At 45.9% G+C, this 15,360-nt stretch overlaps 1 protein-coding gene across 1 annotated transcript in view; it reads right to left on the reverse strand.

The window, feature by feature from the left end:
* The window catches only part of NKTR (natural killer cell triggering receptor), a 41,664-nt gene that overhangs the window by 12,128 nt on the left and 14,176 nt on the right, over nt 1-15,360 (reverse strand). Inside the window, exons 6-12 of the mRNA XM_015408792.1 lie at nt 11,660-11,689; nt 10,148-10,293; nt 7,825-8,053; nt 7,023-7,175; nt 4,326-4,413; nt 1,009-1,154; nt 67-246 (exon numbers count right to left, since the gene is read on the reverse strand). Of these exons, the coding sequence (XP_015264278.1) occupies nt 67-246; nt 1,009-1,154; nt 4,326-4,413; nt 7,023-7,175; nt 7,825-8,053; nt 10,148-10,293; nt 11,660-11,689 (972 nt within the window). The remainder of the gene's footprint in view (nt 1-66; nt 247-1,008; nt 1,155-4,325; nt 4,414-7,022; nt 7,176-7,824; nt 8,054-10,147; nt 10,294-11,659; nt 11,690-15,360) is intronic.

Below are 15,360 nucleotides of genomic sequence, written 5' to 3' on the forward strand. Positions count from 1 at the left end.
CTTCTGGTTGAAGGAGGAGAGGAATCCGCTTCTGTGGAAGGGGAGGCTCTCTTTTCCTTGATTTGCTTGTGCTTCTTCAAATGCTTTTGCTTTTTGGCCTTCTTTTTGTGCTTTGCCTTCTTCTCTTTCCGGTGTTTTTTGCGGTGGCCGATGTATTTTGAGCTTAGGCTTGAAAATCCGTTGTGGGACCAAGACCTCGAGCGCTGCGAGAGACTTCTTTCGTCCCACTTGCCTGGGTCACTCAACCTACAAAGAAAGCAAATATAAAAAGCTTCATGAGCACACGCCGGTAGAGAGGGAAGGCCCAATTCAGCTCTTAACAATGCTGCTGGGGTGTTTGTTGGCACTGTTAGCAGCCTTTTCATAAAAAGGTTTTGGATTCTCTCCAGGCTGGCAATGGTGGAACCGTTCCAGCCCCATACCTCGACCCCATAAAGAAGTTGGGCGATTGTCTTGCTCTGGAAAAGCTTCAGGGCTGGGTGGGCGGCCCTGTTAGTCTGAAGCAGCAGAGAAAAGTTGGAGTCCAGGGGCACCTTTAAGACCAACAAAGTTTTATTCAGGGTATATGTTTTCATGTGCACTTCTGAAGAAGGGCGTGTGCACACAAAAACATATACCTTGAATTAAGCTTTGCTGGTCTTAAAGGTGCCCCCGGACTCCAACTTTGCTCTTTAGAATTCAAGTGTTTCACTACAGACAAAGTTCGTGCACAAAAGTTCAACAAAATTTTACACTTAACAAAAATACACTTCACCATCTTCCAAGCGCTTGCTCCCCCAAGTTCTACAAGGTGGAAGCTACATGCAAAACAGGTAGGCGGTTCCTATCCATTCAGCCCCGAGCTCTCATTTGTACCATTCTTACATTAAAGCATCTTTTCGACGACAACAAAATGGGGTAAGTACAGGTCCTTTGTAGCCTGACATCTTTTCTGTGCCTTTCAAAGAGTTCATACTTCACAAGAGACGACTCATTTAAGCGACCTTCACGTTTCCAGAAGAACCTTACTTGTCCCCTTTGCTCCACTTCTCTCCACTCGGTGGCCTATAGGCTCGTAGCCTCTGCATTTCTTCTTTCCAGTGGGGGGGAGTTTCGCTGCTTTCCTCATTGTCAGATTCCGAACATGAGCGAGAATGAGGCGGCGTGTGGTATCGCTAGAGAAGAGCAAACAGCACGAGTATGAAAAGGGGGAACGCAGAATCCATAACACAAAGGCATACGTGGGCAATTATGAAGTCTCATACATGGTCAAAAGACACTGCTGTAGGTGGACTACCTGTAGAATTTACCAGACAACAAACATTACCCTTACAGACTATTGTTAGAACAACTGGTTTAAGTCTTTGCAAGAAAGACAACTTATAAAGTAAGTAAACAGACAAACAAACAGTGTTGCTAAGTTTCGGTCCTTAGGAGGACATTTCATAAGAACATCAGAAGAACCCCAGGGCCCATCCTGTCCAGCATCCTCTCTCACACAGTGGCCAACTAGTTCCTCTGGAGGGCCAACAACAGGGCAGAGAGGCCGAGGCCTTCCCCTGACCCTTAAGCCCAAAAGGGAACACTTCTTTATACTTTTGGTACCCGTGTTTTCATTTTCATGAGGGGCTTTGGCTCACTGGTAGAGCATCCAGACCAGTGAGGGTCCATCTAGTCCAGCCTCCTGCCTCACACAGTGGCCAACCTGTACCTCTAGAGGGCCAACAACAGGGCAGAGAGGCCGAGGCCTTCCCCTGATGCTGCCTCCTGGCTCTGGAATTCAGAGGTTTAGTGCCTCTGATTGTGGAGGTTCCCCTCAGTCACCATGACTAGTCGCCACTGATAGACTTATCCTCCAGGAATCTGTCTAATCCCCTTTTAAAGCTGTTTATATCCCTGTGGCCATCACTGCATCCTCTGGCAGCGAATTCCACATTTTTAATCACTCTCTGTGTAAAGAACTATTTCCTTTCGTCCATCCTGAATTTTCACCAGCAGATGTGTGTGTGTGTGTGTGTGTGCCAATTCTTGCTTCGTATTGTAGACCACTCCTTTGGTCCTAGTTCTTTTTCTGGGGATCCCCTGAATCCCAGGGTTGGTATTGGGGGGGGGGGGGGAGAGCAGCAGGCAGCACTGGAAAGAAAGAGCTGGAAAGCCATACTCTACAAGCTCTACTCCAATTGCTGCTGTCCTTGGATCAAGTGACAGTAAGAGCAGAGCGTGCATAAAAAGCTGTGACATATCCAAGAACTTCTGAATTCAGGGACCCAGCTATTGGAGGGACTCTTTATCTAGCCCATCGACAGGCAAGTTACAGCATCTGTTTTGACCAGTGCTTTCAATTACAGTGTCCCTCCACTTTAGCCACATTATTTCGCTTAGCCTTCCCTGCTCTTCACTTTAGAAGGCTCCTTTAAGCCCAAAAGGGGACACTTCTTTATACTTTTGGTACCTGTGTTTTCATTTTCATGAGGGGTTTTGGCTCACTGGTAGAGCCTCTGCTTAGCATGCAGAAGGACCCAGGTTCAATCTCCGACATCTCCATTTAAAGCGATCAGGTAGGAGGTGATGTGAAAGACGTCAGCCTGAGACCTGGGACAGCTGCCGCCGATCTGAGTAGACAACACTGACTTCGATGGACCAAGGGTCTGATTCAGGTTAAGGCAGCTTCACGTCCTTTGCTGCCTCTCTTTCTTGACTCAGCCGGCTGAATAAGGCCTAGGTTGAGCATCTGCCCCGTAGGTTATTGAAGGTGCTTCGAAGGCTGGGCTTGGCCAGAAGCACAAGCCAAGGGAAAAGAGAGAAGGGCTGTAGCTCAGTGGTAGAGCATCTTGCTTGGCATGCAGAAGGTCCCAGGTTCAATCCCCAGCAACCCCAGTTAAAAGGACCAGGCAGTAGGTGATTTGGAAGACCTCAGCCTGGGACCTTGGAGAAGCATAGACAGGGGCTGTGGCTTCATGGTGGAACATCTGCTTGGCATGCAGAAGGTCCCAGGTTCAATCCCCAGCAACCCCAGTTAAAAGGACCAGCCAGTAGGGTGTGTGAAAGACCTCTGCCTGGGACCCTGAAGAGCCGCTGTCAGTCAGAGGAAACAAGACTGACCTTGATGGACCAAGGGTCTGGATTAATGTAAGGCAGCTTAATTTATTTTCAAGAGCCAAAGAACTCTGAGCCAGTAGAACCAGCACCTGCCTAGGTGATCCTTGGGGCCTGTCACCAGCTTTAAAAAAAATTCTGTCTATTTTTGTTTCAATTGTGATTTTAATTAATACTTCATTTTGCGTGCCACTTTGGAATCCCCAGTATATGAGAAAAGCAGGGTAGAGATATTTAAATATTTAAATGCCCTGCGCCTCCAGAGGTCCTGTATTACTACAGTTCTCAGTCATTTTATAAACATCCTGCTCTAGATATTCCTATATTGCTACCTTTTTTGGGGGGGGGGTCACTAAGGGGGGGTCACTAAGTTAGGTGGAAAGGCGGTAGAGAAAGATTTTAAATAAATATTTACAGTAGCAACATTTTCTGCCTGGAAAATATAAAAGTCTATTTCTATTTTGCCTTTTCCTCTCAACGCCTAGACCTGATAAGAAATGCATAGCTGAAAAGCATTCTTACAGTGCTTCAACCACCACTCCAGAGTCCAGGAGACTGAATCGTTTTGCTTCCTCCCTGGTAATGTTATGCGTACAGTAGGGGTGTGCATTTGGGTCTACCCGAGCCGAAAATATACCCGAAAAACACTTTATCGGAATTTCCCAGGTATATTTCGGCTTCCTGAATATATCTGGGTTTTCTCGGGAAAACTGGGGGGGGAAATCCGAAGAACATCATGGATATATTCAGGAATTTCGGGTAGATCTGAAAACAGCTGCTCCCGCCTCTCAGCTGTTTGTCCGGCAGGCTTATGCAGTCCCTTTAAACTTTAAAGGGAATACAGAAGTCAGCCCGAGGATCAGCCGGGGTGGAGGGGAGCTGACAGCTCCCCGCCCCCTCGGCTGTGGCTGTCTTTTCTTGCATTTAGCCACTCCCATTTTCTAAAACAATTAGCGGGCACCAGGAAAGGTGTTGGTGGGCACCATGACACCCCCGGACGCCATATTGGGGAACCCTGCTCTAAACTCTTTATCACAAGCATGTGATTATCTGTCCACTGTGCTGCCTGCTGCTCTCCTTTCACCACCCAAGAATGAACAGGAATCCCACAGGCTTCTCCACCAAACAAAACCACTTTTGTTCATACACACGTGCACAATTAAGTGGCTCAGGCAAGCAAGACATTAGTTTTTCAACTGCAACCAAAATAAAGCCACCATAGATGGAAAACTATATTATGAAAAACATACTATGGTGCCTCTTCCTCTGATTTTCCTTCCAGATTTAGACACTGAGGGCTTCTGGTCAGTCAAGGCTGGTGCTACGTCAACGGGCTTCCTTAAATGTTAAGAACAACGATGCAAGTATGAGGACATCAGCTCCACAAAAACAGAAATCTATTTTCCTGCAATCAAAATGTTAAAACATGGGACTTCACTGACCAAGGGACTCATAAGAACATAAGAGAAGCCTTGTTGGATCAGTCTGTGTCACACATTGGCCAATATCCAGGTGTCATCAAGAAGTACACCAGCGGGGCCAGAACGCCAAAAGCACACCCCCCCCCGTTGGCATCACTGCCCCAGGCTTATGAACATAAGAGAAGCCATGTTGGATCAGGCCAGTGGCCCATCCAGTCCAACACTCTGTGTCACACAGTGGCCAAAAATACCAGGGGCCATCAGGAGGTCCAGCAGTGGGGCCAGGACTCCAGGAGCTCTCCCACTGTGCCCCCCTCAAGCACCAAGAATACAGAGCATCCCTTGCCCCAGACTGAGAGTTCCTATCTATACCTTGTGGCTAAGAGCCACTGATGGACCTCTGCTCCGTATCTTTATCCATAAGAACGTAAGAAAAGCCAGTGTTGGATCAGGCCAATGGCCCATACAGTCCAACACTCTGTGTCACACAGTGGCCAAAACCCAGGTGACATCAGGAGGTCCACCCACGGGGCCAGAACTCCAGAAGTCCTCCCACTCCAACAGTAGCAGACAACGGCTGATTTGTGCTACTGCTCAACTGGCCCACGGCACAGACTAGTTACTTCTAGTTCAAAACCGGCATTTGTTTTCCTTGTCTCAGCTACAGGAATTTTCACCCACAGAAAAGCAAACACCTACTGTTGGGAAAACAGTCATTGGAAAATACTGCACAATAAAGACTCATTGTTCTATGCGCTAAGATGGGCCTGATAAACTGGACATCTGAAGTTTTGCTGGTGTCCCCTGAAGAAGGACTCCGAGGTGTGACTGAGTGCCAGTCAATTCCTAAAGGAGCTCCTTGAAGCTGCTGGCAAGTAAACTCTGGTGAGCTGACTGAATAATCACAGCTAATTTTGTACTAGGAAGTGTTCTTTGAGGAACAAATGCACAGTAATAGTAAGGTGGTCCTTAACTTGAGATTGTTTGTAGCACCAAAAATTTGGAGCTCCCTCCCCAGGGAGAACAATCTTCTCCCTCTATCAGTAACGTCCACCAGTGGATGAATTTTTGTTTGTTTGTTTCATTTGGCAACCCCTCAATAATGGGTTTGGGCCTCCTCTATGATTCTGATGCTGCCAGCTTATGGACTTTTATTGAATTATTTTATGATTTTTAAAAGCTGTTTTTTGGTGCCGCCTCAAATATTTCAATGTTTTTATGTTCGCGGCTTTGGGGCCCCTGATCAAGTGGAAAGGTGGCGTAAAAATGGTTCAAATAAATAAGATGAACGGGACACAGATATGCTCTTCATCGCTGTAAGGATCACAGCAGCTGTAACAGGTGGGAACTCAACAGAGGCTTGATTAACACATGGAATCCATTGCTCACAGGAGGTGGTGGCAGCTCCAAGCATGGACGGCTTCAAGAGGGAATTAGATAAGCATATGGAGCAGAGGTCCATCAGTGGCTATGAGCCACAAGGTACAGATAGGAACTCTCAGTCTGGGGCAAGGGATGTTCTGTGTTCTTGGTGCTTGGGGGGGGGCAACAGTGGGAGGGCTTCTAGTGTCCTGGCCCCAACTGCTGGATCTCCTGATGGCACCTGGCTTTGTTGGCCACTGTGTGACAAGAGTGTTGGACTGGATGGGCCATTGGCCTGAGCCAGCATTGGCTTCTCCTATGTTCTTATGTTAATTGGTGGTAATTCAACACAGATCACCATATAACATAGACCAAGACCTGAAGAGCACACACCAGTCTTTTTTCACAGTCTTTTACACGCTTGCTGCAAGGTATGTCAAGAACCACTGGGCTTCCACGTAGAAGAAGAGAAGAGAAGAAGAGATTGGATATATACCCCATGGCCCCAGAGCTGGAGTCTCAGAGCGGCTTACAAACTCCTTTTCCCTTCCCCTCCCCACAACAGACACCCTGTGAGGTGGGTGGGGCTGAGAGAGCTCTGACACAAACTGCTCTTTTTCAAGGACAGCTGTGCCAGAGCTTGTGACTGACCCAAGGTCACATCAGCAGGTGCAAATGGAGGAATGGGGAATGAATTACGTATGAATTAATAAGTACTTGAGCGATGGAAATATTAGATGCTATGATGGTCAACACGTCATCTGTCTTTCATGCTAGTGGCATCCCTAAAGCAAACAGCGACCTGACTGCACTGCTTCGTAACAATCCAGTGCTCGTGTCAGCTTTTATAAATAGCGTCTGGGAGACGCTACTGTTAGAGACAGACTACCTGGCTACATACAAAATTCCTTCCTTTCCCAGAGAGTAGTAATTAGACTTTAACTTCTACATGTAATACTCATTTTTTTGGCCACAGAATCATTCCGGCAAACATCACTGTCGGCATATAGGTACGTAAACTGTCATTTATGTATCGCAAGTCATGAGAATCCAGGGCTAACCCCATAACTAGAAACACCTACGTTGGCTCAAGGATTACGGGAAGCAGGTAAGGGAAGAGCCCCACAAAAGGGATGAGCACAAGAAAGAAAGCTTTTGGCATACTGCTCAGGCTCTGTGGTTACGACTGGTGCATCTCTCCTCAGCAAAAATCGATTTTCTGGCACCGGGGGGATTTCTTCTGGACGGACAACCGGCTTGTCCCTTTTTGCATTCGGGTCTGCCAATTTTTCGTTTGCTTCACTTTTGTCAGTATGGCTGGAGGGAAAGAAATTAGTTTTTAGACCATACGCTAGATGAAGCTGTCTGAACATCTACTGGGGCTAGCTCATATCTTTTCAAACAACCCAAATGCAAAGAGCAGCAGCACAGTCTAGATCAGGGGTGTTGAACTCATTTGTTATGAGGGCCGGATCTGGCATAAATGAGACCTTGTTAGGCCGGGCCATGCGTGTCATAAAATGTAATGCCAGGTAGCGGAGATTTAAACTTTACAAAGGACACAAACACAAGGTGTTTTTTTTTTTTACTTAAAATAAAAACATGCTCAAAACATCAGCACTCCTGCAATATTTCGTTTACAATTTGTATATTGCCTGATAACTGACACCTCTTGCTCTGAATTATTGCATCAAAAGCAGCAGGAGACAGCCAGTTCCACTGCGGGCCTGATAGAAACCCTCCGGGGCCTGATCCGGCCCCCGGGCCGCATGTTTGACAACCTGGTCTAGATCCTGCATTTTAACTTGCTCAACAAAACCTTCCTAGAAACATTAACAAGTTTCCCCCACATATCCCCACTTGATTTAACCATCTCCAGACACTCTGGTAAACCAGAACTTTCACTTTTCATCTGTAAAGCCAGCACCCCTGACTTTTCCAAATACCCTGGCAACCTATCCAGTACCTCCTCTGGCCTGAGGCCCGTTTGCTCTTGGGTTCTTCTTTCTTTTTCTCCTCCCTTCTTCGTTTCCTCGATTGCTTCGTCGTTTTGGTTCTCCTCTTGCGCTTCCTCTTCCTGGTTCTCTCATCGTCGGAGTCGCTGGCGGACGAAGAGTCCGACGAAGGAGATGAGCTGCTGCTAGAAGTATCCGAAGCTTCAGAGTGGGGAGACACCTTCCTCTTCTTTTCTAACACTTTGGATGACACAAGGCGATGCATTTCTGTGATGCCCTCTAGTAAAACATTTTGGATCTTATAAACCGTGCACGCACACAAAAGCTTATACCCCTAATTAAACTTTGTTGGTCTTAAAAGTGCCACTGGACTCAAAACTTTGTTTGGTTGCTTCAGGCCAACATGGCTACCCACCTGAATCTATTTTGGATCGGTATTCAGCATGGATAAGGTCACAGACATAACAGAAGACTACTCCGCAGAGACACATTTTACCAACTGTTTAAAATGGCACAGCAGGTTAACTTTGCTTTACTGATCGCTCTGCTCCCGCTGCTGAGCCTGCCTTTATTCCGGGTGTGTGTATGTGCAAATCCCTGCATTTGGCATGCAAGTCACGGCCAGACAATCCAGCCAATACCCTAGTCAAAGAAAGCTGCTAGTATTATTGCTGAACAAATAGAAACGGCGGCGTCTGCATGAGACAAGTTCTCCAAAGGTTGCAGGGCCCTGGTTAGTATTTGGATAGGAAACCAGAGGCAGGCAATGGCACATCCCCTCTGAATGTCTCTTACCTTGAAAACCCTACGGGGTCGCCAAAAGTCAGCTGCGACTTGACCGCACTTTCCACCACCATTAACAGATGCATTAACTCGTGAAGTTAGCAAATTCTTGGCAGCTGGGCTCTTTTTGTAGCAGGAACTCCTTTGCATATTAGGTGACACACACCCTAATGTAGCCAATCCTCCAAGAGCTTACAGTAGCCCCCTTAAGAAGAGCTCTGTAAGATCTGGGGGTTGGGCTATGTGGGGGGGGGGGGGTCGCCTAATAGGCAAAGGAGTTCCTGCTACAAAAAGAGCCCTGCTTGGCAGAGATGCAAGTTGTGAAAACAGGCTATTGTTAGGACACTTTGGCCTCCTGGAAGTGGATCGTGATCCACCGGTTCATTTTATCATTTCAACATCTCAAAATAATGTAATAAAGCAAGAACGTTTATTCTGGCAGCCTAGGCTTACAAAGAAGCAGCCGGGACTATGTTTTCGTTTAATACTCAGTATCAGCTCCTTGCATGTGGGAAGAAAATAAATGACCCAGCTTGGTTCTATGCTGCAAAACGGCACTGGCCACAAAGGCAGCCTGTCAGAAAGGGTTTCTAGAGTTCTAATCCAAACTAAATCATGCCAGGGGGGCTCTAGAACATGTGTTCTGCCTTATCCTGAATCAGACTCCTGGTCCATCGAGGTCAGCATGGTCTACTCAGGCTGTTGGCAGCTCTCCAGCAAAGGTCTTTCCCATCATCTCCTGCCTGGTCCATTTAACTGGAGATGCCGGGGATTGAACCTGGGACCTCCTGCGTGCCAAGAAGATGCTCTCCAACTGAGCCACGGCCCCTCCCATGATTCAGACCCTTGGTCCATCGAGGTCAGTAGGCTCTCCAGAGTCTCAGGCAAAGGTCTCTCAGATCACCTACTGCCAGATCTTTTATTTTATTTTATTTTATTTATTTAATTTCTATCCCGCCCTCTCCGCCAAGGCAGGCTCAGGGTGGCTTACAAGATATATATATATACGTAGACATGGTGAGCGATGGCGGTATTCTTTCAGCATCCAGATGGACCCCTAACCCCCATAGTCCGGGGGTTCTTGCCAGGCTATTCGTTGGTACTCACGTTGGGGCCAGGGCCACGTATTAAGAGGCAGCCCCTAACCGAAGGCCTGGTGGAAGAGCTCCGTTTTACAGGCCCTGCGGAACTGTAAAAGGTCCCGCGGGACCCTGATGTCACCTGGGAGCTTGTTCCACCAGTATGGAGCCGCCACTGAGAAGGCCCTCGTCACAGCTAGCCTGGCTTCTTTAGGGCCCGGGAGGGCCAACTGGTTTTTGGACCTCGAACTTAGTGCTCTCTGGGGAACATAAGGGGAAAGACGGTCCCTTAGGTAAGTAGGTCCCTGACCATATAGGGCTTTAACTGGAGATGCCAGGGACTGCACACCTGGAACCTTCTGCGTGCAAAGCAGAGGTTCTTCCACTAAGCCATGGCTCCTCCCTAGAACTAGTACAAAACTTCCCAGTGACGCATCTTATACATTTTTCAAGCTCGACTATCACGGCTTACCGTTCTTTGCCGATTTTGTGACCAGCACCCCACACTTAATAACTCGCACATCTGCGTACGGCCGGCTGGCGGCATCGGTTTTCAGGTTTTCAATTTGCTCTATGACTTCAAAGCCGGAAATAACCAGCCCAAAGACAACGTGTACACTGTGGAAACAGGAGGCGCAAGGAGAATGCTGTTTATACACACACGTGCACAAGGAGGACGCCGCTTTGAGTCATCATCCAACAGATGTCATTCTTACCCAGAATTACTGGTCAGACCTAGACTGAGTCATCCATTAAGTGATCCTAATTATATACCCAGATGTTAATTAGGAGGAGGGGAAAACTTGCAAAGGTTTAGCGATAGCCACAAAAACGCTACCCGCCTGACAGGAGGAGGGCAAGGTACCTTCAGGACAACTCTTCCTTTTGGAAGGGAATGGCTTCTATTAGAACAAGCTGTAGACTAAGAGAGCATGTTATTTGCACAGCGGCTGGGAATAGCAGGGCCTTTTCTAGCAAAATGTTTTGTATATGGATATTGTTTCAGAAACGTTGATGTCATCTCGATATCTAGGATGTTTCAGTTTTTCAAGGCCTGTACTCCTTTTTTAAAGGTAGGACTGCTACACTCACAGCAGGCTATTATCACAAGGGATTGGCACAAATTGCATTTTTAGCGGTTCAACCATGAACCTGTATGAACTCGGATGCTGGTTTGAGAACCGAACTGGTTCGTATGGGTTCGTTCATACCTCATATACATTAAGAAACATTTCATTAGGAACATTTGGCTGTACAAGCTCAGGAGAGTATATAAGTTGACCAGAGAAAAGGACTACTGGACATGTGATTGCACTGGAGGTTGTATTTGTATTTTTGTATTTCTCTTCTTTGCCCAGTGGTTAAACTTTGGAACAATTGTTTTCTGGTCTCTATTGCATATTCTGTATATGTATGATTGTATATATTTTTACATATCAGCCAACATGTTCTATTTGTATTAGACCTCTGAGGAAGGCCTGTAAAGGCCGAAACGTGTTAGGTCTATTTCATCAGCCTTTGTATGTTTTTATATTTGTATATGAGGTATGAATGGGCCCTTATTCGTTATTTTAATTTGTGTTTAATAAATACATGTATATTTTGTAGGTTTCATAATTAGATTTTAAGAGTTGGCCCTCTTCTATTCTTGACTAACCTTTATAGGTTCTGAACTTTCCACCACAATACATGGTCAACACATTCTTTACACCCCCATCGCTGCATTTTATCCTCAGAACATCCCCGTGAAGTAGTTTAAGCTGTGATACGGTCACCAACCCAAGTGTAATACCGCAGTCCTAAACAGAGGTACACCTTTTAAGCCCATCGATTTCAACAGACTTCGAAGGGTGTAATGCTGTTCACGACTGCACCGCAAGTTCACGCCATGGCCATAAAGGGATCTCAAAGGGCACGCTGAGGAAGGGTTTCCAGTTCAGGGGGCACAGCCAAGAATTTAGCCATTAAAAAAAGGGTGTCTTACTTGTCAAGATGAGGAGCGGGCTTTGTAGTTCTGCTTAACACCAACATGCATGAGATGATTTTTTGGGGGAAGGAAAAAAAATCAGGTGTTCAGATGAGGAGGTAAAAAGGCAGAATGGCACATAGAACAAAAAAAAAAGTAAAGGAAGAAAAAAAACACAGAACATAGTTAATAGTTTTGTACGCTAACATCTGATTCATACTAATCACAGGAAATATATTATGTTTTTAGTAGTGATTAACGTTACGATAGTCACATGTCAGTTTTTTTCTGTATCAGATTACATGCATACAGTGTACATAAATATATATATATTTAATGCAACAGCTTCTTAAGTTTCACCGTGGCTGCAACTGAGCAACTAACTGCAAAGAGACCTGCGTTGCTCTATTGCACAGGACTGTGTCCTATGGGCTTGACCTAGGCTACCTCAAGCAAATTCACAGAAGGACCCCTTGCCATCATCTGCAGGCCTACGAAACTCCCAGAAGCCTACTACTGAGTGTCAGGGGACTCTTGTGAATGGCCTGAGATCTGCACAGGCAATGGGAAAACTGGCAGAAGACACCTCCTCCTTCCTGTACAAACACCTGCCATTCATATCAGAGGTCTTGCAAGGGGCAGAAATTCCACCAATTCCCCTACTTCTTTACACCCCACACCTGAACCTTAGCAGGAGGGTATGGGGGATGCGGGAAGACAAAGCAGGCAGCAGAGTTCCCTTCTGTCAGCTCAGCTATTGTAATCTGGGTTGCATCCTACAGTTCTTGACAACAGCACTGAAATATTGATGTGGCTGCCGCTTTTGCGACTGTCGCCTAGCACTATGCGGCTTTTAGCAGTCAACTCCTACACACAAAGGCAGAGACAGACATAAAAATCACAGAATCCACAAAACTCCTTACCTACAACTATGCTCCTGAGTCTATTAATCAACCCCAGAGCTTTTCGTTAAGAGACTGTGTTGCTGCAACGGCTATATTTCTGGACTACTTGTCAGGCAAGTTTGCACACTGATAGCACGATCCTGAGTAGACTTCTGCCCTAAGTCCACTCTTAATCAACCCCAGAGCTTTTCTTTAAGAGACTGCGTTGCTGCAACGGCTATATTTCTGGTCTACTTGTCAGGCAAGTTCGCACACTGATAGCACGTTCCTGAGTAGACTTCTGCCCTAAGTCCACTGAAAGGAATGGCCTTAGAAAGGCAGAAGTCTGTTTAGGATTGCCCTGTCAATCATTCATTGAGTCTACAATGCAGCTACTTTTGACCTCTGAAAATCTGGATTATCCTTCCCTAAGTCTGTTCATTTATCCATTTCCTTTGGGGGGGGGGGATCCGCCTTGGGCAAACTGAGGTGGACTTGAAAGTCTTACCATCCTTTGAAGTGGGGGAGGGGAAGATACTTTACAGCATCGAAACTGTTTTCAAACCAAATTGCAGGAAGACTGAATTAAAATCACAACAGAAATCTCATGAGTCAACTAACTGGATTCTAAGTATTAAAAAGGACTTCTGCAAATTCTAATAAAGTTTAACTTATGAGGGGTTTTTTAAAGAGCGTGTGCATTTAGAGCTAAACAGAATATCTGGAAAGTTTCACTCCTCTGAACATGGTGCCCCAATCACCACTTAACCCCTTCAGTCCAAGAACCCACACAGCTGTGCTCCGACAGTTCCATTCTGTAAAAGCAGTACAAGGGCAGAACTCTGCAAAAGGATCGAGCCACAGACCTCGCAGGGGGAAAAACTGCAACCTTCGTAGAACATGTGCGCCTTTGTGTCATGAAAAACGCATTTCCATAGCAAATGGCCAGAAACTAATGCAGAGCTGTAAGGCTCTTCCTCTAAAGCTCCCTTAACGTTTGCCACACTTTCAAAGTGTTATATTTTCCTGTAAACACGGCAGTTTCCATACATCAGCTGATTTATTATACCCTCAGTGAAATAAGGACTGGAAGTCTTGCGCTGCGCAATAAACAGGGCACATACGTGGTACATCTCATTAAATGTCCGGAAAAGTCTGAGGCTTCTGTTCAATAATCCACGGAGGTGTGTGTTTAACTTTCATGGAGATTAAAGCCGCTGTAGAGGACATTAAGCATGTGCTCAAGTGTCTTGGGGGACAGAAGAACATTCACCAACCTGACAAGGAATGGAATGCGCTGCCAAGCAAGCGACACCTTGCTGGTACCTGGTGCTTCACGCATTATCCTGCTGCAGCTACTTCTGGCTTAATTCGGTGGGTAACACAGAAGGAGCTTCGCACCAGGATAAAGTAGGAACTGGCTCTCAGTAAAAGAGATAAGCATTTTCCTCATTTTGTTCTTCATACAAATAGTGAGGCTCACCAGTGAAAAGGCTGGGATTTGGCTCCAGAAACACATCTTGCCCCGGTTATGGGGCTTTCCCACATTCTCATTTTACTTGCTTGTAATTTCCCATTTCTTCAGGGTTTTTTTTTAATAGAATCATAGAGTTGGAAGGGTCCATACAGACCACCTAGTCCAATGATGGCGAATCTTTTAGAGACCGAGCGCCCAAACTGCGACCCGAAACCCACTTATTTATCGCAAAGTGCCAACACGGCAATTTAACCTGAATACTGAGGTTTTACTTTAGAGAAAACAACTCATACATTAACTTAAGATGTTCCAAACACAGTAAGGAAAGCAATCCCAAATGCTTTCATTTACTTAAAATTATTTGGCAGAGAATTTGACACTTTAATGATGGTCTGGGCCTGGCTGGGGTGATGGCACGCGTGCCCACAGAGAGGGCTCTGAGTGCCACCTCTGGAACCCGTGCCATAGGTTCGCCACCACTGCTACAGTCCAACCCCCTGCCCCAATGCAGGACCAGCCTAAAGCATCTCTGACAAATATTCATCCAGCCTGTGTTTCCTGTGTTTTGCTCTCTCTCCAGTGGTTGATTTGATATGACACCAGTTTATGTCTGGCACAAAAGCTGCAGAGAGACATGCCGGACATAAACCGGTGAAATATCGAATTGACCATGAGAGGGAGCAGAATACGTGATGAACCATTCTTCCTGCCTCAAGGAAACAGGAACTTACGAGCAAGGAAAATGAGGACGCGGAAAACCCTACTGATATACTGGACAGTTTATTACACGCCCTTCTCCTTCAGTTCCCTTATCTGTACAACAGGACAAATCCAGCAAAAGAAATACAAGGGTGAACGCAACATACTAAAACCCTGAGATTTCTGAAATTACTGGGGGGGGGAGAATGATCAAAGATGAAACCAATTCCAAACACTTCCAGAGGAAGAAGTATATTTAATAATCTATTTTGTGTCTGGAGACTTCCCCACAAAACAAGAGCTCAATTTATACTTTTGAGTGACTTTAATATTGCCTTTTTATTACTCACATACAAGTCTGAACATTTTTCAAAAAAGCCAGTGAAGATAAAACCCACTGCACCTTTCAGTAACTGGAAGAACAATTACAATATTTTAATTGTCCCTTGTACTTACTGATGTTCCAGTAAGTCTGAAAACTCTGTATTTGCATCAGGTTAAAAATAAAGTGGGTGGTGCCTATATAACCAACGTATATTAACCAGCAATTCTTCCACAGAAACTCTGCTGCACAATTGCAACCAGAGCATAAAGATGGTGAAGTACCCATCCTGCAACCTTCCCCCCCCAAAAAAAAACCTTTTAGAAAACACTTCTCG

This window comes from Gekko japonicus, unplaced genomic scaffold (assembly GCF_001447785.1).
Source record: "Gekko japonicus isolate JY-2015 unplaced genomic scaffold, Gekko_japonicus_V1.1 scaffold3103, whole genome shotgun sequence".
NCBI classification, from domain to species: Eukaryota; Metazoa; Chordata; class Lepidosauria; order Squamata; family Gekkonidae; genus Gekko; species Gekko japonicus.